At 42.0% G+C, this 27,868-nt stretch overlaps 1 protein-coding gene across 1 annotated transcript in view; it reads right to left on the reverse strand.

Annotated features, from left to right (window-relative positions):
- Positions 1 to 26,367, reverse strand: part of lmtk2 (lemur tyrosine kinase 2) — a 29,492-nt gene extending 3,125 nt beyond the window's left edge. Inside the window, exons 1-13 of the mRNA XM_072693876.1 lie at positions 25,792 to 26,367; positions 17,532 to 17,665; positions 17,193 to 17,343; positions 15,318 to 15,394; positions 14,057 to 14,175; positions 13,499 to 13,586; positions 7,872 to 8,002; positions 5,090 to 5,174; positions 4,695 to 4,816; positions 4,178 to 4,327; positions 1,105 to 4,084; positions 463 to 595; positions 116 to 361 (exon numbers count right to left, since the gene is read on the reverse strand). Coding sequence (XP_072549977.1) covers positions 116 to 361; positions 463 to 595; positions 1,105 to 4,084; positions 4,178 to 4,327; positions 4,695 to 4,816; positions 5,090 to 5,174; positions 7,872 to 8,002; positions 13,499 to 13,586; positions 14,057 to 14,175; positions 15,318 to 15,394; positions 17,193 to 17,343; positions 17,532 to 17,665; positions 25,792 to 25,888 — 4,513 coding nt within the window. The 5' untranslated portion in view covers positions 25,889 to 26,367. The remainder of the gene's footprint in view (positions 1 to 115; positions 362 to 462; positions 596 to 1,104; positions 4,085 to 4,177; positions 4,328 to 4,694; positions 4,817 to 5,089; positions 5,175 to 7,871; positions 8,003 to 13,498; positions 13,587 to 14,056; positions 14,176 to 15,317; positions 15,395 to 17,192; positions 17,344 to 17,531; positions 17,666 to 25,791) is intronic.
- Between the last annotated feature and the right edge of the window lie 1,501 nt (positions 26,368 to 27,868).

Consider the following 27,868-nt stretch of genomic DNA (forward strand, 5'->3'; position numbering starts at 1 on the left):
TATCAAAGCAGGTTCAAGCCCTGAAGCAAATTCAGAATGTATTTTCTTTGTTGTCTTAATGACAGTGTTTCAGTTCCGCCGTTTTTTCCGTATGAACTATGGAAAAAAGACTTACCTCCTTGTTCAATATCAGAGTCTGTGAGGTGGGTGAGGGAGAAGCTGGCGATGCTTGCTGGCGAGATGGAGAAGCGGGAGTACGTGGAGGAGGGGCTGGTCCAGCTCTGTTCTGAAGAACGGTTTGCAGGGGGTGGGGAGAAGTACCTGGATGCTGCTGCGGCCCTGCTTGCCGAGCTGTCACTCCCTGCTTTGGAAAGGAAAGACGGCTCTGCAGAGAAGTCATCGTCCCACTCGAATGCACCACCTGTTAAATCAAGAAATTCATTTATTTTCAGGCCCAAGCCAGGAACATAGTTGCTTAAAGAACATGGGGAGCATGTCTGAAAAAGACATTGTCTTCATTACCTTCTTCATCTGTGGAGCTTTCAGAGTTGGTAAACCTGTTAAGGTAGCTGGACGAGGCTGGCGGGCTGCTGAACTCTGACACTTGGCTGTTGGAGCCCAATGTATGCTCTCCAAGTTCCTTTGTAGGGGTTTCCTGCATGAAAAGATGGTACATTACTCTTTATGTGAAGTAACTTTATATTATGTGAACTCTTAAAGCGGGGGGGTTCATATATAGCTGATCAGGCAAGTGAATTATCTGATCCCTTCCTGAACAGGGGAAAAACCCAGACTTCTGTACAAACACAAGTGGGTTATCCACTACGCTACCCGTCCATTTCAACAACAGATCACTAAAGTCTTGACCGTACCATAGCAAAATTACATAGAAATTGCATTTTGGCAATTTGGTAAACAACAATATTAAAATATATACTAAATAAATAAAACTAAATAAAATATATTACAATTAAGTTTGTTAAATGTTAAAATCCTATCAATGCTTAGGCCTCCAGTACATCTATATTTTTTTGTATAAAAGAATATCTTACAGTTTCAGAAAAAGTTGTGCATGATGCTAATTAGGGGCCTAACAGCTTCCATTCCTTGTTAGCTACGATTACCCTAACTAGCACTTTGCTATAAGTGTGACGAGTGTTATACCTGGTCAAAGAGGAAAACGGTCACATCATCAAAGAACGACACGGCCCTCCTGTTGTCTCCATTACTGTCCCCTGCTGCTGTGGATTTGGAGGTCTGGAGCGACCTGGGTTTAAGCAGGCTTTTCAAGTTGCAGGCATCACTGTTGTCTGACACTATAACAGGCACTGGATGAACAACATCATCCTCACTTTCAGAGCCGGAGCTGTGCAGTCTATAAGCACGCATGTCATCATCCGAGTCATCACTGTTCTCATCCTCCTCGTCAGCTTCCATGCCGTCTTCTGACCCGCCTGCCACTGCGGCGCCATCCAGCTTGCCAAGATATCTACCTTCCATATCAGGTTCCTTTTTCTTTGGGCCTTCCCCAGCGTAAGTCCTTACAAGCTTTGCATGGACCACATTGTCGGTCGAAGGCTTTATTGAGGTAGGGGGTGTTGCTTCAGGAGCTTCAGAGATCACACTGGAATGACTTTGACCTTCTATGAGATCAGACAACGTCTCTAACCTTTCATCTGTCTTAAAGCAATCAACAGACACTGGCTTTTGTTTATCCCAGTCCTCCTCTGTGGTGAGGACTAACTCAGGCAGGTAGGTTCCATCAGCATCAGAGGATTTCATTTCAGGACCAAAGTGTTCTTGTTGATCACCAGTCTCAGACTCTACTGGCTTCTCTTTAGCATCGGGGAGAAATAAAGAACCCTCTACTGCTGCTGCTAACCTATTCCCATCGTCTACCAGAGAGCTCACAAGCCAAGGAGAAGCATCAGCAGAGGTTCCCCCACTGATTTCATCACTTTTCTTATCTGGTTCTTCATTATCGGAGAAGTAAGCAGAATCCCTGTAGTTTCCCCCAAGTGGTGCATCTCCAATTTCTTGGTGGTGGCCATCTCCATTTTCCTGAACATCAGGTACACTATCCACTTCAGACACAACTATTTCTGGAGGAGCCAGAGTTGATCCGGCAGGTTCCACCACAGAACTGCTTTCCTTCTCCTCTGTGCTATCCTTAATACTTAATTGAGAATTCCACTCAGGTGACTCAAGGTTCTCAGTTTCATACCCACTGTCAGCAGTTTTGTAAGGTGGCTGGAGCTTATGAACGACAGGGGTGTCTAGTGACTCGATTTGTCCAACCTCTCTATGGATGTCCAGAGAATCTAATGAATCAGGTGTCTCAGCTGAATTCTCAACCGTTGGTAAAGTGGACGAGATGCTGTCCTCCAGAAGGCTATCCTGACTAATCTGATCCAAGCAAGAGTCTGAGATCAAGAGTGAAGATACATCCTGAGATACGTGGTTTTCCAATAAGGATTCTTTCTGACCCATGTCTTCGGGAAACTGAGCATCTTCAGTTTTCCTACTCTGATTTCCATCCAAAAGCATATCACTCAAGGAATCACTACTGAAGCCTTCAGTCAGGCCACTATCCACTCCTGTAGATTTATCTACGGGTGAAGAAGCCTGATGTTTCTGTTCAGTAGACTCAGCAATCTCTATGCATTGTCCATTCTCCTTAGGGATTCCGAGACAATCTTCAAGGCTGGGGGTTTTGGCATCTTTGCACAAAATGTCTGTTGTGGCACTTTCAACAGCTAACTCATGACTATCCACTGGATTCACAACGGCGACCTCAGCGCTCTCAGAGGTAGTAGACTCACAAGTAGAATAAATCTGACCTTTTGAGGAATCTAACTGAGCACTTTTCTCACTGGAAGAGCCATTTGTGTCTGGCAGCTGGTTGCTACAGGTTTCTTCTGTTAAGAATATATCCGAAGGCACCAGTGTTTCACTTCCTTTTAAAGGCGATAAGAAATCTCCTAAAATAGGACTCACCAAGTCCAAGAATTCATCCCTTAGCTGTGCAGATTTTACTACAGATTTTGAGAGGTCGTCAGTGACGTTTAGCCTTTTTGAGGCATCTACATCACCAAAGGGGCTTACTGCTACATCAGTTTCCCGGATGCCACTTGCCTCTGGCAAACCAGGGTCTTCTTTCAGTAGGTTGTTTTCTTTGAGAAACAAGAAGTTATCAGCCAGTTTCTCCATATTCAGAAGCTTCATTACATCTGCACTATCCTCCTCAAAGTCTCCCAGATGAATAGGTTCTTGTTCAGTCCCTAAAAAAGTAGTGCTCAGACCTTCGTTTTCCACTGTACCCTTTGGGTCGCCGTGAAAAGAACTCCTTTGCAAATGAATCTCTGGAAGCTCCATGAAGCCACTTTTGAAAGAATGAGAGTCCTCCAGTTTTGAATCGCTGAAAATGTTTGCATGACAAGGACTGTCATGGTCACTTGAGGACCATATATGGCTGTCCTGGAGGAAAGAGTCTTTTGAATCTATGCTCTGATGAAAGAAATCCGCATCTGTGCTAGACTCATCTAATCGAATGTCCTGCAAAACAATATACTGGTCCTTGAGTGATGCGGTGGCTCCTTCAGCACCTTGACTGTCTAGGACTCCTACGTCACTTTCACTTTGCTCCTCCAGCTGAATGTAGTACTCGTTTCCAGATGTAGCCCCACGAGCATCAAACACTGGCACAGTCCCGGGGACTCTCTTAGCCTCTGCTTCAGCCCCAGTTTCGGGAAAGTGCGCCTGAATGTCCTGCTGCGGCACTGGAAAGAACATGCTGTGGTAATTCAGTGTGGTGTCCATGGGAGAGCGATTATGGCCATCATAGTGGTCATGCTTGGCTGCTTCCCATACATATTCAAAGCTAAGCCCACGACTCGTCTCGGTCACTGTGAGCATCTCATCCGGTTCTCGTCCGTCGTCAAACTGCTCTAGGATAGGGAAGGAGGAATGGCTGACTGTTGCCTGCCGGTTGGTGGGATTGGGTTTGAGAGAGCTCCAACGCTGCTCAAAGTCATCCTCGACTTCTTTCTGGCCCTGCATGCGAAGGTAAGTAAGCAGGCGATGAACTTCCTCAGCTGTGGCCCTTTTGTCTGCTGGCAGCCAGCAAAACTGCAGTACTTCATACCTGCAGAAATGAACAAAAATTAGTTTGTGATATTTGCATGATTTACAATAATGCAACAGAAATACATTCACAGATCACTATAATGAGACATACCATCTTTCTGAGTAAGGTAGATCCAGCTGAGGCTTCAGGAGTTTGATTTGTTGATCTCTAATGACATGGTGGAGGACCTCTCTATCGGTCAGATGAGTATATGGTTGATTTCCTCGCTCAAATAGCTCCCACAGGGTCACACCCAATGCCCTGAAACATATAAATCTATCATTACTAACATTTCACCAGCCACTTTCAACTTTAATGTCTATCATTAATCTGAAACAACATTTTCAGGTAAATCAGTATTAGAAATGATCTATTCACGCATGGAAACGTTAAGCATGCAACTGCATTTTAAAAACATTTACATACATAGTTGCTTAAAAAGCAAATATGCCACAACGGCTGTATTGCTTCCATGCACCATTACATTATTACATACAGCTGTCAAAATGTGATGATTTTTGAGTGTACAAAAGAAAGACTCAGTTCATCAATATGCTCTTTCTTACACAGTAACAAGTACCACTACCCTTCACTTAATTAAGTGCACCTAATGTTTGAAAGCACCTACCAAACATTGCTGGGTTTAGTTTGTTCTGAAGTTATCACACCTCCATGCAGCTCACCAACCAGCTCCGGGGCAAGCCAGCGCAAAGCTACACACTGGTCCTCCTCTGTAGTGATGTAATCCTCCTGGCACAGGCAAGAAATGGCATCAGCATTTCTTCATCTCAGTCCTATATTCTTATTACTGTCTTCAGTTACATTTACAATCAAATATTCCAAGTTATGAAAACAAAACTGAGATTTCAACATTTCTTTCAACATTAGAATGTGAGAAGTCCAGAAGATTGCAATGAAGTGTCAGAGGGTTAAAGGTCAACAGTTAAATTCAACCAGTACTCAATAGACTTGTGAGTATGCATATAATAAAAAACTTATTGGGTGCAGAAGACAGAGACTCACTTTAAATCTGGAGGAGCCAATGCCATAGTCTCCTACTTTGACAGTCAGGTCTGTTGTAAGATAACAGTTCCTCAATGCCAAGTCACTGGAAGTGAAAGAGAAAACAAAAATCAATGTACATGTAAAGCAGTGATGTGAACAACTTCTGAATAATGTGATTTCTGTGCCAGTTAAACCTTGTGTAGTGGACTTAATGCAAACGTATATGACGAACTGAACGGTCAAAGTCAAAGAGTATGTGATTTATTATATAGCTCCTGGTATAGTTCGACAAGAGGTGTTGCAATTGGTCATTTCTACTTCAATCTACATTTAACCAAAAACAAAATGCCACAGCTTTGAGAAGGCACTTTGGTAAGGGCTTCATATGATCATGTAAAAGGAATTAATATAATATAATATTGCATGGTGGTGCTTATTAGTGTCTGACCACAAAAAAGAAAGAAAATGTGCTCTGTGTGTCCTAACAGGACAATGAGAAGAGTGCCAGGGAATGGTGATGAGTGAGAGCTGACCCTCACTGTGCGACAGTCTATTGAGATCGATAGCATGTTCATGCAAGGTATTAGGGCTGCACAATACCCTGTGAGTCACCATGATGATATGAGCAGTGTTACATTATGATTCAAACAGTGGGTCAGTGACTGGATGTGCAGCAAGTAACCTAACTAACCTTGTGCTTTAGCAAAGGCCTCACGTTCTAATCATTACCTACAGGTTTGTAGTGATGTTTGAGCTGTTCTGTGTGTTTTTCTATGAAAACTCATTACAAAAATTATCAAAATGTGATTGTGCAGCCCTTGTATCATTTTACTTTATTCAAGCTACTATGGGCCGATTTCTCTGCTTTAAAAAAAAAAACAAAAAACAAAAAAAACTACTAAAACAAAAGCTATTCACTACATTGTACAAAGGTCTTACACCCTTAGTTCCTAGGGACCGATTACAGAGACTCTTCCGGTTGTTTCTGCTCTCCCCCTGGCAACAAAATCACTGATGCTGGAGCTTTTCCCGACTCACTCACACAGCATCAGGATATTGTTCCCCGGGAGGAACACTGGGCTCAACAATGGCAGCAAAAAAAGCATTGCAGCACATATGGTGACTCATTGAGACTGAGCGCTCATGGCCAACGTGGCTCTGATTTCAGCTTGGCCCTGCCACCTCCTCTAAACACAGGTTCCAAGAGCGCAGGGCGGCTCTTTTACCCCCTGCTCCCGGGACATCGCTGACACTAGTGGTCTTTGCTCATACAGCCAGGGGCTACTGTCAGGCTCACTGAAACCGCTGCAAGATAAATGCACTGATATTTTAGACACTGTAGGCTGCCCTTGGCAAATGCAATTTATACAGTACTGAGTACTGACATTCCGTCACTGAGAATCAGAGCGGCGCTAATGGCCGTACATGGCAAATTCAGGAAGTGCCAAGCACAAGCAGTGCACAGAGGGTACAGCTACGTTTTCCACAAAATCAGAACAGAAGACGATCAAATATATAACATCAATATAGACTTTTGCTTCACTTCCTCAGGCCTCTGACATGCACTGGTAAAGACTGGTGGTCTTTTATAATCAGCCAATTTAAATAAGTGCAGACAGCACTCTTTATACCCCTGTGGGAGTGGCAAGCAGCCAGTGCCTTGTAGTAAATCAACGTTGCGCCCCAAAAGAGGCATTTTCACAACCCCTGTTACGACACGGATTCTCCTTGCCTTTTTCTAAGTAGCACAGTTACAACTCGAGCCCCCTCCCCCTGCCCCCCCCACCTCCACCCCGACATACATACACCTCTGAAATGTGAAGGGGATCCTTTTACACTCGAACCGCAGAATCATCATATCTCTGCACCAAAGGACAGTCGACACCCAGCAATCCATGGGAGCTGTGTAATTGGACTCCTTTCCGTGTATTCCGAGCATGCAAAACGGAGCGCACCGAGCTGAATACTGCACGACACCCTAAACGGCCCAGCCCCAGCTTTCACACCAAAGGGGGAATATAAATAAATAAATAAATATTGAAAAATTACATTTAGATGTGCCTTTAAGTGCTGCTTTTTTGAAGAAAATCAAGACAGAACATAAGGGATTCCACAAGATCCACGAAAATGCATACGGGTTGCCATGGAAACAGGGGAACAGCATTTCGGCTTGCTTGTGTGGCTTTTTACGATTTGGCACCATGAGTTCTTCTTTGATCATGGGTCAAATGCATGAAGGTTAATGGTTAATGATGGGGCTTGGTATGTTTAAGGGAAACCTCAGAGGAACTGACTGTATACACACCTGTGCCTTGTATTTTTAAACTCCTTAATCCCTCAGGGCCTGTATGTGTATCCACACTTCAATACGTACCAGCTAAAGACTGTAAATTATTAAATAGGCTTATGTATTTCATAACAGTTAGAGAATATTTCCTAAATGAATCCTAAAGTGAACCACTGTGCTAGTAACTAATATGACTAATGTTCATGTGGTTAAACCTGTACTTAATATAATACTACAGATCGTCAAGCAAAAGCCTTATATCTCCAAAGTGGATATTTACAGGAGAAGAAAAAAAATTCTTCTGAACTTTTTATGGAAGTCAACATAAATAGATTAATAGAGTAATTTTGAAGAATTTCTATTGGTCCATTCATTATGAAATTCTGACAACGCAAAGAACAACTGTCAGATTCACAGTATGTCCAAGTGGAAAAACCTATTGCCAGAGCTTGGTGTCCTTCGCACACTGTCTCTTCTGAACCTGTATATGAGCTAAAAGGAAAAGCGACAAACCTGTGCAGGAAGTTGTGCTTGTGGAGGTGAGTAACCCCTGCAGCGATCTCACAGGCCATCTTCTGCAGCTGCAGCAGCTCTCCGTTCCTATACAGCCATTCATGCTGAGTTGCATAGCTCCTCAGGTCGCCCTGCAAAAATAAATCACAAATCAGACATCACACGTTTAAAACTAGGAAACCCTGTGGAACTGCTAAGACAGACACACAGCGTAATGCTAACTAATCTACTGATTAAATATTACTAATCAAACACAGCAATGCCAAAGAATGTGATGGTGGGCTCTTAATGGAGAAAGGTTTTTACTGTAAAAGCCAGAAGGTGATTTTCACAAAACGAACCACTGAGGGGCAGCAATCTCTCTCTGCACAGCTACTGTTACCGGCGCCCAGGGACTGGACCAAATAAGGAAAAGACCATTTAATGGAGTGTACTATATGCTGTGTCACAGTAATTTAAAAATAAAAGAGCAGTGGTCAGGCTAGCTTGGAGGATCGGGGCTGTTCCTCTGGGTCGGGTTTCCCGGGCCTCACAGGCCAAAGACCAGTTTAGGAGACAAGAGCAGTCGTCGGTCAGACGGCTCTTGGTGCCAGCAGGGAAATAGGCCAGGGTCAAATCATCTCATTAGCCCAAATATCTCAGAACTTATAAAACATCAACTCTCAAAACTGTAAAATATCGAATGAAACTCTGCAGCGATTTCCAATACGTTCAATTTAGATTCTGGAATATGAACAACACACTGCTGTATACATCACTGTCATGCAAAAACCCTGTATCTCCATTAGTGCAGCTTCTCATTTTTTGGCATAATGTGAATCTGGTTGCTGTACTTTACACTGTGTCCAAATATCATGATGAGTGGACCAAAAGAAAGGCTCCAAAAAGACTTGGAATAGAACCTTTTTACACTGACTTCCATTAAAAGTTAATCTTTCCCTTCTGCCATATTAGAGATAGGAGGTTTTTGCATGACAGCAATAAGTGCATCCTCTTTATGTGGTAGAACATGATGCTTTATATTGTAAGAACTCAAATGAAACAAAATGAAGAGCTTTCATTCACAAATCTGGTCACCGTTTCTTCTGAGGGCAGCTTAGGAAAATGTGTCTAAGGTCACAAACGTTCACAAATGTAGCCTTTAGAGGAAGGACTGAGCAAGACTTACACCCTAACATCCAAAGCAAGGTGCCATGAGCGGAATGCAGCAACGGAGACACCACTCACACCCATAAAATGGTTGAGCAGCTTTCGGCAAAAGTGTCAAGCCTGTGGCTGCAAGCGTGATGGGTGGCTATGTTTACGTGCTGTACAGTTCAGCTGTCCTCCAAGCCTCAGCGAGCTTCACAAACAAGCCTGCTGTAGTATCCATTCTTAGAGAAACCTCACTGTAAACAAGCTGTTGTTCTACTAGTGTTAAAAATACTTCTGCATGCACAATTGTTATTAATATGTCAGCTATGGCAGGAGAGTTTGTAAATAACAGGTCAAAGCACTAGCAAAGTCCCAGCTGGCCTGCTGCGGGTTAAACGAGGAACAACTGTGGCTCATAGCTTGAGTGACTGCGTAATGAATGCATAATGCTTTACTGAGTGAAATCCTGTTTCGGTGTCAAGGCTGGATCTCCTCACATAACACGCCCTTGTCAACAACAGAGAGAGGAAACGAGTAAACAGTGCTCGGCTGTGGTTCAACCTCAACTACATTTATCGCCTGGTGTTTTGGGTTCAAGGGCCAGTGTTCCAGATCCACATTAGTACTGAACTGAACTCTTAATAGGGATTGTTCACATACAAGCCTACCTAGACCTTAGCTGTTCCCCTCTTCCCCCTTTGGACATTTGGTCATGGTAGCATATGATAGCCAATGTATTGGGACTTTTACTTTGTATTCTTTAGTTCACAACTGCTGTAATTTCAGTCCATATAAAGCTTAATGTGTTCATGTCTGCGCTTTATAAATAAAGACTATACAATTACGCACTAAGTTGATTCATATTCAACATCAAAATGCTCATGAAAATGAAAAAACATTTTACTAAATGTGCAATACACACATTTATATATAATAAACATTTATATAAAAGTGCTTTCAGTGGTTAAGTCATGACCTAAAGAAGCATTATCCTACAATTAAGCCATTTGGCAAAACAGTACTAAGTTGTAAACCTTCTCCCACAATTTGTCCTGTTGTCACACACACACACACACACACACACACACACGCTAAGGCATCCTGAAGACAGCCTTTACAGGAGAGACTGTCACTCAGCCCAGCAGCAAATGGCATTCAGCAAGGCTGCTCCGATTGCACCCAGCAGCTATATTTCTCTCCAAAATGCAATGAGTCAGGGTTACCAGTGGTTACCAGAGATACACATGGACAACAAGAATCAATCAACAGAGCGGGTCCCTCCCAGTACAGTTGTGCTCTGGAAACCAAGTTATATATGCAGAGAACATATTTTTGTTTAAAATTATTAAACAACATTTATTTATTTAAAAAAAAATTAAAAAGGGTTTAAGGTGTTACTGTGGGGACCGAAGGGAGATGATTAATATAGACATGTCTCCTAACTAATGGTTGGTTTCTCAGAGAGGGACCAAGCCTTGCGCTAGACTCACGTTTCCTTTTAAAGGAGAATTGTGCAGCTTAATCCCAGTCTGGGAAACCAACTTCACATGTTTCAATGAATCTCTGAAAAAGGTTAGACTGAGGGAAACGTTCATCTTCAATTCTTAAATGAGAAGCTCCAGTAATTACCCAGCTATGAAGGTGGCCAACAGGTTTATTTAAAATACACCTAATAGGGGAAAATGAGCAGGCTATACTCTCTACTATAGCTGAAGAAGCTGATTTCTAACCCAGTAATCACCTTCAGGAAAATAATCAGGATCAAATAAGACATCTACCGCTTCATCTAGGACATGGTTTCATGAAAAAAATATATATATATATTCTTTGGGCAAACAGTGCTGGGACATGCGAAATAAGTTTGCTTTAGGTTTGCTTTAATTTATGCTTCAATTCACAAATAAAATTTAAAAATAAATAAAGATTTTGTCTGCACAGAATTTTACTCCATCTCAGAGAAGAACACAGAGAGCTGAAAGTCCAGTGCAATTGCAGTATAACTTTCCTATGCAAAGTCTCAAGCATTAAGAAAAAACAGAGGAAGAAGCATTTGACGTTCCGTTAAACAAGACCCAATCTTTAACCTCATAACAGCAGACCTCCCACACACTCCTCCGAGTCTCTGAAGCTTCTTAGTTTGCTAGAGCAGGTCGGATCCCGTGCTACAGTGGCAGCTCCACAGAGGACGCTGACAACGTTACGCAATTCTGGGCCACGGTGAGCTCATCCTGGCCCTAAGGGACAGAGGCGGTGGCTGAGAGCCATCCACCTGCTTCAGCTCTGAAGGACTTCAGCCCAAAGCTGCAGCGCCTCACCGCTGGGCAGGTGCTCGTGGCGTGCCCTGGCTGCTAACCACAAGGGCTTTGCAACCAGCTGATTGCTTACATAGCCCTAACATCGTTTTAGCACCCATACATAAGGAATCCATTCAAAGGACACTGTTAGTGCTAAAATTAACCAGAAAAGCCAGGGATGTCCATTTCTATTAATCACTTCATCAAGCAGTGTGGTCAACACACTTTACTACTACTACTACTCCTTATTGTATTACTTAGTTAGTATTCTACTAACTGCTACAGAAGGAGAATATAAACCTACTTATCATAATTCTCAAACTTTAAAAGTGTACAAAATGTATTTTGTTTTATTTAATATCGTTAGATTTGGTATTTTGTACCTGATATCAGACTCAGGATGCTGCTATCCAACCACTGCATTTAAATAATCAGTCTATTGCGGGGGGAAAAAAGGTTTATGCTTAATCCGAAGGAGAACAGTAATGCAGCAAAGCAGCAGTAGCACTTAAGATTGATAAGATTCTCCAAAGATTTATAGGAGCCTTTAAGTAATTAGATTAGGCTCACACAGCTATATGCACATCCCTCAAAAAAAAATAAAATAAAAATAAATCATTCTAAACCTGCTATTTTTTTTTTTCCCCCAAAATGAAACCATCAACTCTCACTGGACACGTCTAAAACCCAAATCCATTTTAATTCGGCTGTACCTATTCCAGGAGACCATTACTTTACAAGGAAGCACTGTAATCTTGGCCCAAACGAGACACATGCGCACATTACTGGCAGCGTTTCACGCTAACTTGCAGGCAAGGCGATAAAATGCACCAACACAGCAAGACGGCAGAGTGACGGTGGCGGTAAACGGAGCCTGTTGCTTTATTGGGCTATGAGGGAACCGGAGAGCGCCTTGTGCAGCTATGCGGCTCACAGCTCCCTGTCGGGCACAGGCAGTACGCTCAAAATAGATCAAGAAAAACAGAAAATAAATCACCCAGAAAGAAGGAGCTCCATTCACATCGAGCATCCTTAGAACTTGTGCTTGTCTGGTTCAGACACAGACACAGCGTGCAGCGTTTAGGATAATGAGAAAAGTAAATGTGGCTTGAATGTGACACTCTAACCAAAAGGTATAAAACACCAAGCTTTTAAATGTTTAACATTCCACACAGAGATTATAAAGTACATTAAAAACCATACACACGCCCAGCACCTATTGGCAACACCTTACAAGTATTGAGTAGGGCCTCTCCTTGCTCTCAAAACAGCCTCAATTCAATGTGATTACAAAAGATGTTGGAAACACTTCGATGAGGTTCTGCTCCATGCTGACATGATTGCATCATGGAATTCCTGCAGATTTTTCAAGAGCATTTTCATGCTGTGATCTGGTGACTTATTATGTGCAGGAAACCAGTCTAGTGACCATGCACATGGTCAGCAACAACACTCAAACCGGCTGGGGCATTCACATGATGATTTATTGGTTAACAGGTCTAAAGTGTGCCAAAACGTTTCTCACACCATTACGCCACTTCCACCAGCCTGGACTGTTGACAAGGCAGGTTGGGGCCACGAAATCATGATGCTGGAAGCAAATTCTTACTCAACCATCTGTGACCTTCATTAAACCAGGCTACATTTCTCCAGTTTTTAACTGTGGGACAGTGGGCCTGTGCCCACTGCAGCCTCAGCTTTCCGCTCTTGGCTGACAGACGTGGAATCTGATGTGGTTTTCTGCTGTTGTAGCCCACCTGCCTCAAGGTCAATTGTATTGTGCATTCCAGGATGCTTTTCTTTGCACCACAATTGAGTTACTGTAGCCTTTCTGTCCATTTCAACAAGCCTGACCATTCTCTGTTGACCTCTCATGAATGAGGAATTTCTGTCTGCTGAACTGATGCGCACCAGATGTTTTTTTTGATTACCCCATTCTGACTAAACTCTAGAGAATGTTGTGCTGAAAATCCCAGGAGATCAGCAGATATAGAAATACTCAGTCCAGCCTGGCTGGGACCACCTATCATGCCATGATCAAAAAATAATAATAATTCTAATGATTTATTCTAAATCTTTAATTACGACTGTCTAATAAATTGCATAAATTAGTAGGTGCACCAGTGTTCTTGTACTTCCTGAGTGTATATTATACCTTGACTCAACAAATTTGGAAAAGAAAAAGATGATTATACTTACCAGTTCACAGTATTCGAAAACAAGCAGGAAAGGAATGGCCTCGACACACTGGCCAAGACACTGCAGTATATTTGGGTGCTGAAGAACCCTACCGAAACACACACAAAAAAAGTACTGGAATGTAATTGCTTGCTTTCAGACCGCACTTTCTTTAGCCAAGACTGATACACACCATCAGCGAAGCAATGCAATGTCTTTAGAAGAAGACAGATGGTGCTGCTAACACAGAAGCAGAATTAACCTACAGTGCCAAGAGGATCAACAGCAACTCTAACAAAAGCCTTTTCATAACACAGCTTTGCCTCAGTGTATGTTAAGACTGTTGCTCCTTAATTTATACACGTCATTGGGGATGGGTGTGGCCATCTGAATATATGCATTTGTGATTATTTGAGAATACATATTTCTTTTTGTCATTTGGAATTTTAAAATATTATTATCTGCAATGTTTAACTGATGGTATGCTGTAGAACTGCTGCGAACCCCAGTAAACAGGCAGCTTCACTCTCACAAAATATAAAAATAAATATCCAAACATAATTTAACATGTATATTTACCTGTATGGGTCTCCCTGCTGAAGGAAGTCATTCTGCTCTTTGGAGCCGGCATTGGCCTTCAGCTCTTTGACCACCACTCTGGCTGCCCCAGGATCTGAGTAGATCTCGCTCAGCAAAACCTGTTCAAGACAAACCGGGGCAGTTGAGAATAATGGGAGAGCTGTAAGCTTTCCCAGCAAGCGAGAGAAGAGAAACAACAGTGACAAGAGAGGCTGCAACTGTCCTGGGCCAGAGGCAGTGTGCGTGTGTGTGCGCTTCCCGAAAGCAAGGCTTCGCCAGCAGGACAGGCCTGTGGCAGCTGCTGAGTATGAGGATGAGGATGTTCTCACGGCTCAGCTGGGCACAGGCCACCCAGACAGGAAAGAGCATGAGGAAACAGCTCTCCCATTAGTTCTGCTGTCAGTAAATACGCACACACACGCTAATAATGAAAAGCGTGTGCAAAAGTCACGCTTCCACACGCACAAACACACACACACACACACACACACACATCACACTGCAGTCCCTACGGGCCAGGTCACATTGACAGCAGAAGGACGAGAAAAGAACATCAGTACAAACAATAAAACACAACCAAACTATGTGTTGCCCTCCCTGGGACAGGGAGTGGAGGTGCCAGTTAACCTTAGCTTTCAGGAAAGGGTCCAATACACAACACCCCGTTTACACCTGGTCACTTCATGTGACTAGTATCTGGATCGCCTCCTGATCTCCGTTATGTCTGACTATGAGTTATGTTTTGTTAGTCTGACCAGGATGACCAGTTCGGCCTGTACTGCTGTAACAAAGGTGAGCTCCTGATGACTGACAACACTGACTGTGTAGAGTGCTATACGAATATGATCCCCTTAAAAACTGTCAGTAATGAGTGACGTGTGTTCATTATAACAGAAAACAAGGCGAAGGTTATTTACCATAATAACCTTTACCATTCTTCTAGCTGCCATTATATTTGTGGAGGCCCAACATCGACCACCTTTACTGGTCAACCAATATACCAGTCGGACACTATGTGGTCCTATATGTGCTCTGTTTAATCCAGTCATCTGTTCTCTACTGAACAAAAGGGAGTGTCAGCAGCTTCTTCCTGACATTTCTTCATTACAAGAGTTTTTGTGTTGTTGTTTTTTTTTGTTTTTTTTTCTCTGAAACACGCCCTAGAGACGTCTGGGACAGGGCTGCGTTGTTACTGCAGAGGTAAGCACACTCCAATCCCACACCCACACATCTTGGACTGTAAATAGAAGATCTTCCTCACCTTGCCAAACCAGCCGTTCCCAATCTCCTGAAGGTAACTGAGCGTGTGGCGTGCCACATGTGGGCCTGTCGAGACATCTGAAAACCAAACGAGAGACAAAGAAAGAGGTGACAATATAGCTAATGACCTCAGTACCAAAGGGAACAGAGCAAGCTGGGGAATAATGTGCATTATGGAGAGTGCTGATGATAAACATATTTAACTGAAATATGTTAAATCCCCCCCCCCAAGAAATCGATTTCGGCAGAAACAGAAAAGCGGTGGCTTTAAATAAATGGCGATGGGGGATGTAAATCTGGAATATACTGATATTTAGTGAAAAATCATGAGTCACAAAGCCTAGAATACCGACGATAGCCGATCCAGCTAATTTTGTTAGTATCGGGGCAGATATCTGATCCTAGTATCGGATCGGTGCATCCCTAGTATTTGTGATATTATTTTGGTCAAAATATTGCAGTTTACTCAATTACTCAATTATAAAATAATGAGAATACACATTAGCATTGTACAACTGATTACATGAAAAAAGAACCTTTGTCTCCATGTAATATTATATCCCTCACAAATATGCAGCTTGGAGTAAATCCACTTAACAACTTTCCAACGTCAAGAAACCAGCGCTGTACCTTTTTCCCCCTCAGCCACCTGTGCCATTTACAGAAATAACTCTGTAGAGTTTACATATGCTGTCCAAAGAAGAGGACAGATTGTAACTGTCACAGCACTGCATAGCTCCTTTCCCAGGGTCCTTGACTAATCTGCTGCATGCTAATTTAACCAATACGGAGGGTAAATGAAACATGAAATCAATGTTTTTAACACTATAAACAGACAATTATCCCACTATACTTTCTTCAAAACCTCATTAGGTTCTACAGAACCTGTCGGAAACTAGAACCAAATGATAGCCCTGAATGATACAGAGCTGTAGATTATTCTGAAATGACTAAGAAAGTGGTGTACCATGTGCGAAGTGGTGATCAAATGTGAAATATAGTTCAGTATACTACTTCTTGTTTCCTAAAAGCCTAAGATATAGAAATTAACATCAATCTATATAACATACATACATAAACCTAATTATTTAAATCTACATGTTAATCCTTCCTGAACAAACATGACGTTTCAGCACAGAGGGGTACCAGTCACTGATAATGTGAGAAAACCCTTGACCTACTTTGAAGAGGTTTCCTCATAACAGCAACACACTGGTTTGCTGCTTCATAGACTCATATATGACTGCCAGCAGACAGGGCTGAACTCTGCTGTGCCATTCAAGGCACCAATGCAAACCCTAGTTTCAACCGTAAGACTAGCAGCTTCTGGCGCAACACAAAAAAGCTCACTCCTCTACAAGGCATTCAGGGGGAGCATTCTGACAGAATGCAAGCCTTACTAACATGATTCTTTCATGTATATGATCAGCACCTTTCCAGGAGAAATCTGGTATAACTAAGCGTGTGAGAGAATGCACTAATAAATGTTCACAATTAAAAGATTGTGTGGCTCTAAAGTAAACAGCCCAAATACATTTTTTACAGACTTCATATGTTAAAAACGACTAAAAAGACAGAAGGCTGTTGTTGAAGAGTGGTGCTTTACATGAACAACAAAAATAGTTTCTCAGTTGGGATGGATATACACTACCCACTTAAAGATTCATATAGTCAAATAAAAAAAATGGCTCAAACGGCATCCCTAATTACACATTCTTTAAATACTCAGGATCAGGTGTGGGGGGGGAATAAATGCAGCAAGAAAATACAAAAAATATACAACATATTTAATGTTATAGTGGGAGATACACGCAGCAGCCTAACCATCCTCAAGGATACCTTCAGATCAGGCTGGGGAGAAGGTTAAGTCTCTGACCTGCTATCCGGGAGAGCTGGAGGTGCGGAGGCCCAGGCAGGGGAACAGGCGGCACAGCCAGTGTGTAAACCTCAGCGGGGGACTGCATGGAGGGGGTATCCTCCGCTGGTGGGGTGAAGTCAATCTCATCCTCAAAGTGGTCTTCAAACTCCTAATGAGAAAAACATGCAAATTAGAATTTATGTTTATGAGATTATTAGTATTTTTTTTTGTATCTGTGTAGATACTGATCTTACAGCAGTAAGATCCTTACCCAGTCTGTATAGCGAACAGTGTTCCACACACATTTGTTATATTATAACATTTAATTTATAATTCACACCTTCATTTATAACTCACCTTAAAATTGATCTCTCGTTCTTTGCAGCAGGTCGCACAGTTGAGCAGCACCACCACAATAGCCACTAGCACAGACAGAGACAGCACCAGCAGGAGGTTCAGAGAGACATGCACCTCACCTGCAGCTTCCCCTGCTGAAACACCACAAAAAAACACAGTGTGAAGAAAGACGCACCAGTGCAAGATCATCATCAAGATTTACTGGAGTAGTCTATGATCAGGTATAACATCCATTACATCCCAGCATTCTAAAATTAAAACCACTTCAGACTTGTGGTCTTAATTTAGCTGCAAAGCAGAAGAGTCAATAACATCACTCTACATCAGCCGGGAAGCGATGATAATTACCATAACGCACCACCTCAAGCACCTTCGACTGCTTTCACACAACAGCATTACAAGGTTAAAATAAATGTAATGTAATGAGCTACTTAAAGCAAAATACAACCACTGGACTGAAAAAATGTTTGTGAAATTCATGGAATCCATCTTTAAGACTTTTTTTTAGGAGTTTCTCTGAAGCATTTAGTAGCTAACCCATGTGTCCTGCAGGTGTTTGTTGAAGCATGCTCGTATACAACAGTGCAAAAATGTTTTAGTTAAGAAAAGACGAAGAAGACATTTGAACTATAATCTGTAATACATATAGGGCTATGGGGCAAGGCCAATATGCCGGTTGGGATATTGAGATTTGATCAATGTTAACGTTAAATATCTTTAAATAATGAACCAACAATTCCCAACCTTTTTTGGTCACAACACCAGGACCTGGACTAAGACAAATCTTTGGCATGAAACAATATAATAATATGCGTTTAATGAAGAAAAGTAATGAAAAATAAGTGGGAAACAACTAGGTACAGGGTTGCCATATACATTGATCATTCTGAATGAGGCCCAAGATGTGTTTCTAAAGGGGTTTTAGGCTGTTCTTCTAATGGAAGAAATGTCCTTCCATTTAAATTAGCCCATAACAGGTGTGCAAGGCATGTCATACATGCATCAATAATACAAGACTTTTCATCCACTTGTTTTCTATTATCTATTTTGCATCACTTGAGTAAAGCATAACTGCTGGTTCGGTTAGTAGCTACATCCTCCATTTACAATTTTGCGTTGTTTAAGACTTCTGTCTACCTGCTGTTCATTTAAAAAAGGTTGACAACTGAAAACCAGTTAACTAGAATAAATGTATCAAATTCAAATCAGTATTAACCACAGAATATTCAGGGCCTGCTGCAAAAAAACTGCTTAAGGCTAGCCTGCTCACTGCTCTCCTTCAGAGTTTTGCTCCATGGATATTCTGGATAACACCTTGTTGTAATATCCAGATGCTCCTTAAGAGCTAGATTAACAGGATGAGGCGTGTTAGATTAGGATTGGAATAATCACTGCATGGTAGTAGGCAGCACATAAACAGCAGATCAGCAAGGCTGAGTCTTAAGAGGTGGTGATTCTACAGCTTTTTTGGAAACACATGGGGAAATCTTCAAAATCACAATTCCCATCTTTATTTACACCAATGAGCGAATTGCCATTGAATCCACAATTCCTTCTCAACATACACAACAACATTTGAAAGCAACACAGAGGGACCAGAGGCCCCGTTAGTAGTATCTGGATTGTATCCTGATAAGATCTGAGCAACATGCATTCAGTCAGAATGAAAATCGATTGCTGTGTGGGGCGGAAATTTGCTCTTTGGGCAGCTATTAGTACCATTTTTTTTTTTTTGGTTGAACTGGGAAACGTTTTGCTTGTGGAATGTTTCTTGAAGAGACGGGTGTGTTTACACTGCTTAATCATGGCTAAAATGTGTCTCAGACCAACTCCTCAAGTGGTTTGAGCGATCAGATTTGTATCTGGCTTAAATGCGTGCTAGGTGCGTTTACACTTGGCTTGGCCTTATTCAGACATAATTACTCAAGATGGATGAACTGACCAGTTGTAAACCAGGTGAGTCGAAGATGCAACTCAAGTCACTGGTCACAAGCACACCTCTTTGGTATCTGCAGTTTACATTAATTTTGTAATCACAAACTTCGTAATTACAATCACAATCTTGCCTTTTGCAATGCTGAGGTCACAGAAGGCAGAAACATGAAAATAAGCCTGTTTAACCAATCAGAAAATGGGTTTACTCTGTGCTGTGAGCATCTTGACTAATCACAGATGTAAAATAATGTCTCATATGAGACTCAATGAGACGATACCATTTGCATTATCTAACAACTGGATCGCAATCTGATGTTTTGTCCATACCACACAAGCCTGCAGATGGTAATGGTTACTATATCACCCAAAAAAATAAAATCCACAATCAAGATGTAAACTATAAGCAAAATGAAGGAATGCAAAGCACAGTTGGTTATACCCATCTGTCAGTCAAATATGCTAGGCCGCTGGGCCTTTGGCTTCGATTTGGTCCCTCAGATATTGTGCACTACACAGAATTTCACGCTTTCCACTGAAGAAGCTTCGAGAATCATACACTGTGAGAAACAGCCGACTCTGAGTATTACCCATTAACTAAAATAGACTCATTTATCTGGGCCTGTAGTCATAAAGCTGCTGCTCTGGGATCTGTTCCTGTCAATAAAGGCCTAGATCAGCACTTCTGCTCAGAGATGCTTTAGGAACCGGCTCTGGACAACACGCATGCTCATTAAAGCCCCCTGCCAACGCTTAGGAAATAATTCATCACCTTCAGTGTTGAAACACGGTCAGCAAACACAGTTGCCTTTTGTGCCAGTTGTAAAATGCGATAACATTGGCGTTGAGACGTTCTAGAGTCTGTTACTGTCACAATGTCTGAAATCACAACAGTCTGTGCTGGCTTCACAAGCACTACACACATTCACTGGGTGAAATAAAAGCCATAAGGAAGCAGGATCTGTTGTGAAAATTGAATGAGCAGAATAAAAGATTCAGAGGCAGTCTGGGGCCTAACTGTGTTTCACTAAATCCAAGCGTCCAAGGCACTCACAGAAGCTTGGATTTCAGAAAACAATGACTTTTGGAATTTCGTTTCCTGTAAAATTAAAACCATACGTGGCTGAATGCTCTTTAAACAGTAAAGGTCTGAGTATCTGAGTTGAAATGCACCAATCCACAGTGTGAAACAGCTTGCGGGCACATCGCTTCACAGCTCGAGCGTTTCTGAAACTACTAACACCAGTTTTGGCGATGCCACAACCAAACCTTATTTTTGGGGGAATCTTGGACAGCACTGCCAACAGCACACACACAATGGCCTCCCAGAAACAATCCAAGCAGAAGTGCAAGGTTGAACAATATAACATCAATTATATCTCATAATCGACTGTAAATCAATTACAGTCTTGCATAATCATGAAACAGCACAAAGGCCAAAGTGCCACCGCAGTTTAAGTAATAAGCAAGGGGGAAATAGAGGCCATGCTACATTTCCACTTTAACTACACAGAAAAGCATGTCAAGTCCTGACGCTGCATTAGCCTTGCTTACGTAAGCGGTGTCAGTAGGTCCACATCAGAATTACAGAGTGTTGACTGGACTGAACTACATGACAATAAGCTGCTAGTTTTGTTATACCTGCATATTAGAGCGATCTTTGCTCGGCAGCAGTCATTACAAATGTCCATTCACAACCAGAGATGGCACGGATAAATAGCACTGACTGGCTGCAGTTGCTACAATGGCATTTTTAATTTACTACTAGACTAAAGCAATGATCATAGAGATGAACGCATAGATCCTATTTTTTAAGCAGGGATGATTTATATTTAAATATATATAAATAATATAAATTAAATAATAAATAAAGCTTTTTTTATTTTACTATTATTGCATTAAGAGGAGGATTGCGAAAAATCAGAGGGAAACCAATCAGCTTTGCTATGCTCTGCACTGTCACACCTCTAGTATTTATGGATTTAACATGCCAAAGATTAATCTGCTGGGTTCAGATTTCAGGTCACTTTCCATTTAAAAAAAGTCAAAGTCAAGGTACTGGTACGAAAAAAGAATGATACTCAGCCTGAAAAATGAGTGCTGGGAAATGGCCAATTTTAATGTGCCCTGTAACCCTCCAGTTTTTAAAACAGGTTAAGGGGGTTCTGATTAATCGAGTTATTTACATGATCAAACGTGTCAATAATGCATAATCTTGCATGCTTATTTTTAAATCACATTTCGTAATTAAAGGTTAAACAGTGTGTTTTAAAATATTACGCTTTGTCCATATCATACAGGCCTACTGCATGTGAGAAGCTGAAAAGAACACTGGAATACAGCACAGGAAAGCACTTGACCTACAGGGTGACAGCAACCTTACCAACAATTACTATACATTATAGACCCAAACAAGTGTTTACTACCTCACTAATCTTATTACATGTTAAAGCTGTTTGTAACATAAGCTATGGTTCACTAATTTGGAATTACGATGCTACTACAGCAAATTACTCTGGCTGAAATTTTTTTCCAGGGGCTCGGAGTGGCTAGCTGCTACTATGGCCTGGGGTTGCAAGTTCAAAACCTGACCCATGCCGCTTTGCCATCAGCAGCCAGAATCAGAGACAGCACAACTGGCCCTGCTCTCTCCCCACATCACTCTTAAGCAATGTTGGCCAGCACACGTGTCTGTTATCTCACGCAGTGGAGCTGACTGAGAAGAGCCGGTGGCTGGCTTCTGACATGGAGGGTAGGACTTTACATGTCTTCTCCCATATTAGTGTCAGGAGCATTGCTAGTGCTAGGGGGACTTATGTACGGGTGGGTTAACTGGCAATACCACATTTTTAAAAATAAATAAATAAATAATAATCAAAAAAATTTCAACAAACATTTTTAGTTCAGGATGAGTCCAACATGATAAACTGTCTAAATTATCGAATCCCAACTGTAATTGATATTACAGTTATATTAAAATTCATTTTATTTCAGTACACACTAGAATTACAGAATAAAATAACAGCAATCATTAATATGACAACTTTTCCTAACCTTTAAGTAGTGCATCTCCAGCTAAGCAGAAACGTAGGTGTATTTTCTTCACAAATAGTCGCACGTCATATTAGCAACTCCTACGGCATTCTGTCTCTGTGTTTGACTCGTGGGCAGTTAGTGCGACATGCACCGTCAGTGTTGTCATACGTCAGATAAGGAGAACAGGATGGTTTTGGAGAAGCTTTAAATCTGCTACTCAAAATACACCCTTATTAAGTCAGCCTTATGATTACACTGTCACGATCCACTAATCAACTCAGAAACCCAAAAGATGCTCTTCGAGGAGACACGCAGTGCAAGAACACTTCAAACAGCTGACCAGCCTAAACCCTTTTGCCAAAGTAAGAGCAAAAGTCAAACCCAGTCTGGCATTACGGGGGCCTGGCGATTAATGCCAACCGCTTGCCCAGCTTGTTATTAAGAAGGATCACTGGTGACAGCAACACACTGCTGCCCAGGGTTAATGTCACTGGCCCATGAAGATTCTCGCAGCTCCCTGAAATCCCAGGCCAGACAAGCTAAACAGTAAAGGGACTCCATTTGAGTCACAACTCTTAGTCAGCTGGGGTGCGTCATACCACCCTGATGTGATGAGCATTGTGGACGCTTGCCCTTGTTAAATTACCATAATCATCCATGTCATTACGGAGATAATCTGTTTTCCTAAAAAAAGAACTGCCTGCTGTTTCTGAAGAAAAAGGTCTCAAAATCTAAACACTTCAGTTGGATTTGTCTTTGGCCAGTATGGAACATGATCTTACACCCTGATCTTCCTTTCCTTGGATTCCAGATGTTAGTTTTACCATTTTATTAGATGAATCATACATATCATAGCTGTCAATTAACAAATCTAGGCATAGGTACGCATGTGTGTGCCGGACTTATATATGTCCCAGACAGTACATCAACACTTTGCAACTTCAGCTTCGTCCTGCACTGAAAGAACAAATGCAGGCTTATGCACATTTAACTTGCTAAAGCAGAACTAATAGGTTAACACAGAATGACAAAACTCCAGCTAATACTGACTAACCTCACTCTGGCTAATGGGTTTAGCTCTGGCTAACACAAGCTAACCTCAGCAAACGGGATTTATAGTGCAGAAGTAATCAGAACAGGGCCATCAGATTGAGGTTCACACCAGTCAGTAACATATCAAAGACATGGTACAAACATTGGCGAATGAATGAATGAAGTGAAAGCTACGTGCAGCAAGAGGTGGGCAACAGGGTGAAAACATCATGACACTGACATCTGCACAATAGACAATACACAATGATGAATGCCCACTGCTCCGGGAGTGGTGTGTGCTCACTGTCTCTGTGTGTGTGTTTGATCACTAGCATGTATTTGTGTTTTCACTACACTGACGGGTCAAATTCCATCTGTGAAAATGGTGAATATGGTTTTCTTGCGGTCTTGATAGTTTCATTGATCGGAATAGAAAATACCTAGAAATAACTCTAAGACTCTAAGACTAAGGCCACATTTTTGTTTGGAAATACCTTCAAAACTATGAGCGCAATGTAGGAGCGGGCGATATATTAAAGACAGATCACTATGATACTTCCAAAAACGTTCATGACACATCAAGTCACGATCCTTGCATGTGTTGAGTAGAAAAATACCGTCAAAAACATTTGACAAACAAATCAGCTTCATTCACCTTTTCACACACTGCACCAAATACAATTCCCCAGGTAAATCAGTTGGTCAGTTCTGCTGACAATATTCTTGGCATGCTTATAAAAGCATACTGTGAGGAAACTGATCGCGATAATAAAATATCAACATACTGCCCACCATCACTTTCAGTCCAAACGTTCAAGCAGGGAACTGTCTTGCATTTAAATCTAATCTCAGCCTACACCTAGTTTCACTGACAGGACAGGACAAGACAAGACATGTAGTGAGGAAAACCAAAACACAGAACCAACATGACTACAACCAGCAAAGGTCAGTCAGGAACAGTATAAAACGGTGTGCCCTTTAATCACCACTTTTAAACAGCAGATATCCCTCGCTGAGTCAATCATTCACCACTACTGATAAGAGTGCTATCCATTATTATTGCGTTACACATTACTGTAACTACTACTGTGGGTCACAAGAACGTGGTTATAGCATTGGCCAAGGCACCAAGCGAAACTTCTAAAACCTTTAATATATAATCTTGGTGGAAGATCTAAGGATCTCGGTGCCGACTCCCTGCCTTTAATCTCTGCTGGGAGAATGAACGCTGCCTCAACACGAATCTATTCGACAGGAGAAGAAGAATTACAGACACTACACATCATATCAATTATGGAGCTACAGGAGATGTTAGAGCTGAGGAAGACTGTCAAAAACACTGTTACACACACATACACACACATAAGCAGACAGTAGGATCACTTCCAACGACAAGGGACTGTGTTTACTTCTATAATTAAGCAAACGTTGTCCAGTAAAGCCAGAGCAAGCAAGTGGTACTAGTAAGTCAGAAGCTTGGGGTCGAGCCAGGCACGTTAGGAATGAAATAATCCATCTGGCGCTAATGTGAACCTCCCTGTAAACAAACACAGGTCAGTTACTAGCTAATGCCATTAGCCAGTAGCTGACCTGCGTGACAGGTCCGGTTGTTTACTAGCTTTAGCCAGTTAGCAGCTAAGCTAGATGGCTTATTTAGTAGATAAGTATAGCGTTAACTCGTGAATACTGCCTAAACATTAGCTGGCCTACCTGACAGGGAAATTAGCTAGTGTAGTTAGCTAGCAACAGTAAATCACATCACCCATGCAGCTACATGAGATACACGCAAAAGCAGACCCCTGAAGATCCCTTTAAACGACAAGTGCCTGTGTTTACTTCTATAATTAGGCACACTTGCAGCCACTGGCACAAAAGTTATTCAATAAAGTCACGACCTATGGTGGCTATAAAGCTCCACAATAAATCACATGGCTGTATTACAAGACGTTAGGAATGAAAGAATCCATTTGGCATTAATATGAAGCCATCTGTAAACAAACACAGGTCAGCTACTAGCTAGCTAGCACTAGCTAGCATAATTACGTTAGCCAGCTAGCTAGTCCCAGCTGACCTGCCGCCTGACAAGTCTCTGTTCTAGCTCATCTCGCACAAACTAGCTATCTAGCTATGCTATAGTTGTGAGGCCGGGCAGCTTAGCTATAGCTAGAACACCGCTGGCTGCTGAAGAGAGCTGTTAAAGGGTGGCGTCAATCCCTCATTCTGTAGTATTAGCTAGATAGTTAGTTAACAGATAACGTACCTGTTTCTGGGTGGAGAAGAGGTGCCCCTTCAGAGAGCCCCACACACTGCAGGATCCCCGCTCCCAGTGACAACACGCACACACGAAAGGGGTCCATCGTTTCAGCTTGACTAGCTAGCTAACCCGGCTAGTCACCTCTAACCTACGACTAATCACTACTGTCAAAGCAAGCGGAATAAAAGAGTCATTTGTGGGTACAACTAACTAACTAACTAGCTAATACGACTGACACACAAACGCTATCGACATTTAATAGGTGGTATCAAACCCGAAAACATCCAACATCCAGCCACAGTCCGGCGATGTTGACCAGGCTAGCTATAGCTAGCTAGCTAGCACTAACAAGCTACCGGCAGGTAGCTAGCTAGATAGCTAGACCACAGCGTCTCACTCGCAGTCGTCTTTCGTCGTTTACAACGACGCCATGGTTCATTATCTCTGCTGAATAATCATATCTACACGCCGGTACTCTCCGACCGTAGCAGCGGTATTGCTAGCTACACGGAAACGGGGTTAAAACGCTAAGGTTAGCAGACACAGCCCAGCATCACCTCCCCTTCCCAGCGCCATGTTAGCCCCGGCTGTGTCACATGCAGACGCACATTCGGCACAACAAACCGGAGAGCTAGTGTGTGGAGGGAGCAGGTACAGCGCACATCTCCAAAACCGGGACGGGGGATGCTGCTGAAATGCCCACATTCTCACAAGATCAGCTTTTCAAGGATAAAACTGTACATGTTGACATTTTTAACTGAAAAGTTGTGAAAATCTGTTTTTCCGAGGAGAGTGGAGCAGAAATAATCAGCTCTTAAGTAGATAGATCTAGAAGGATGTGTGGATTTTTTTTATTGTATACCATGTAATATTGTCACGATGCCAATATTATTAGTGATACTAGTAAAATGACAGAAAAAAATAAAAAAATATTTATACACCTGTTAATGTAACATACATACACTATCTGTTCAAATGTTTGTGGACACCCCTTCTAATGAATGCACCCATTGCTGACCCAGGTGTACACAGAGAGATACTGCCAGTAGAATAGGACCTATTGATGCCATGCCTAATGCCAGGTGTTGGCTAGGGGAGTATAAAGCCCCCCCAGCATGTCCCCATGAACCCCCCCCCCCAAAGCTGTTCAGCAGTGGAACTCTGTTCTCTGAAATGATGGATGGTGCTCCGTCCAGTACGTTTGGGATGAGTTGTGGGCTGGGGATGAGGAGGGGTGGTAATCATCCAACATCCTGAGCTCACTACCACTTTTGTTAAATGCTGAATGCAATCAAATCCTCACAGCAGTGCTCCAAAATCTAGCAGAACCACTTTTTTTGGACAGTAGAGACAGTTACTCCAACAAAAACATCATTTTAATACCCTAAGAAGAAACAATCAATGAGCAGGTGTCCCAACACTTTTGTCCATATGGTGTAAATAAACTGTATGTGTTGTCTCATGAGTGCTAAATACTGAGGTGTACATTCTGTGAGACAGAGGTTGTATATCTGTGACCGTGTTTACACTCCGATGCCTAGTTAAGTATATGTTTTGTCGTGTTCTGTCTCTGCACGGTGCATTATACAGTATTTTACTTCCTAGAGGGAATAGTTTGTAACCAACAACCATCAGAAATCATCTGCCCTGATTAACTAATGAGGAGGGAGGTGTTTTGAGGTAAGTTGGTCTCCTTGGGTTTGAGGGCACTCTCTTGCACTGCATTCAGGTGGTTGCTTCAGAGGACGCTGCACAGGCTCATCACCCCGCTGCAGGTCAGTGTTCACTGCTTTGTTGTTTTTTTGTTCACCAATACTAAATAACTAAATTAACTGTGCAGAAAATGTATGTTTATGTTTAATGTGTGTTTGTGTGTGTGTGTGTTTGTGTGTGTTTTCTGGAAACATTCTTGTATGTAACTTATTTACTCTAAAATCAACCAAAATTGTGTGTTGTTCAACAAAACAATACGTGTTGTCAGAACAGGGCTGCTTACGTTTTTGCATTAGACGGTGTATATTTATGAATAAATAAAGACATACATGTAATTATTTTATACCCTTCATCTACTTTTTAACGTTAT

This window comes from Salminus brasiliensis, chromosome 12, assembly GCF_030463535.1.
Source record: "Salminus brasiliensis chromosome 12, fSalBra1.hap2, whole genome shotgun sequence".
NCBI lineage: Eukaryota > Metazoa > Chordata > Actinopteri > Characiformes > Bryconidae > Salminus > Salminus brasiliensis.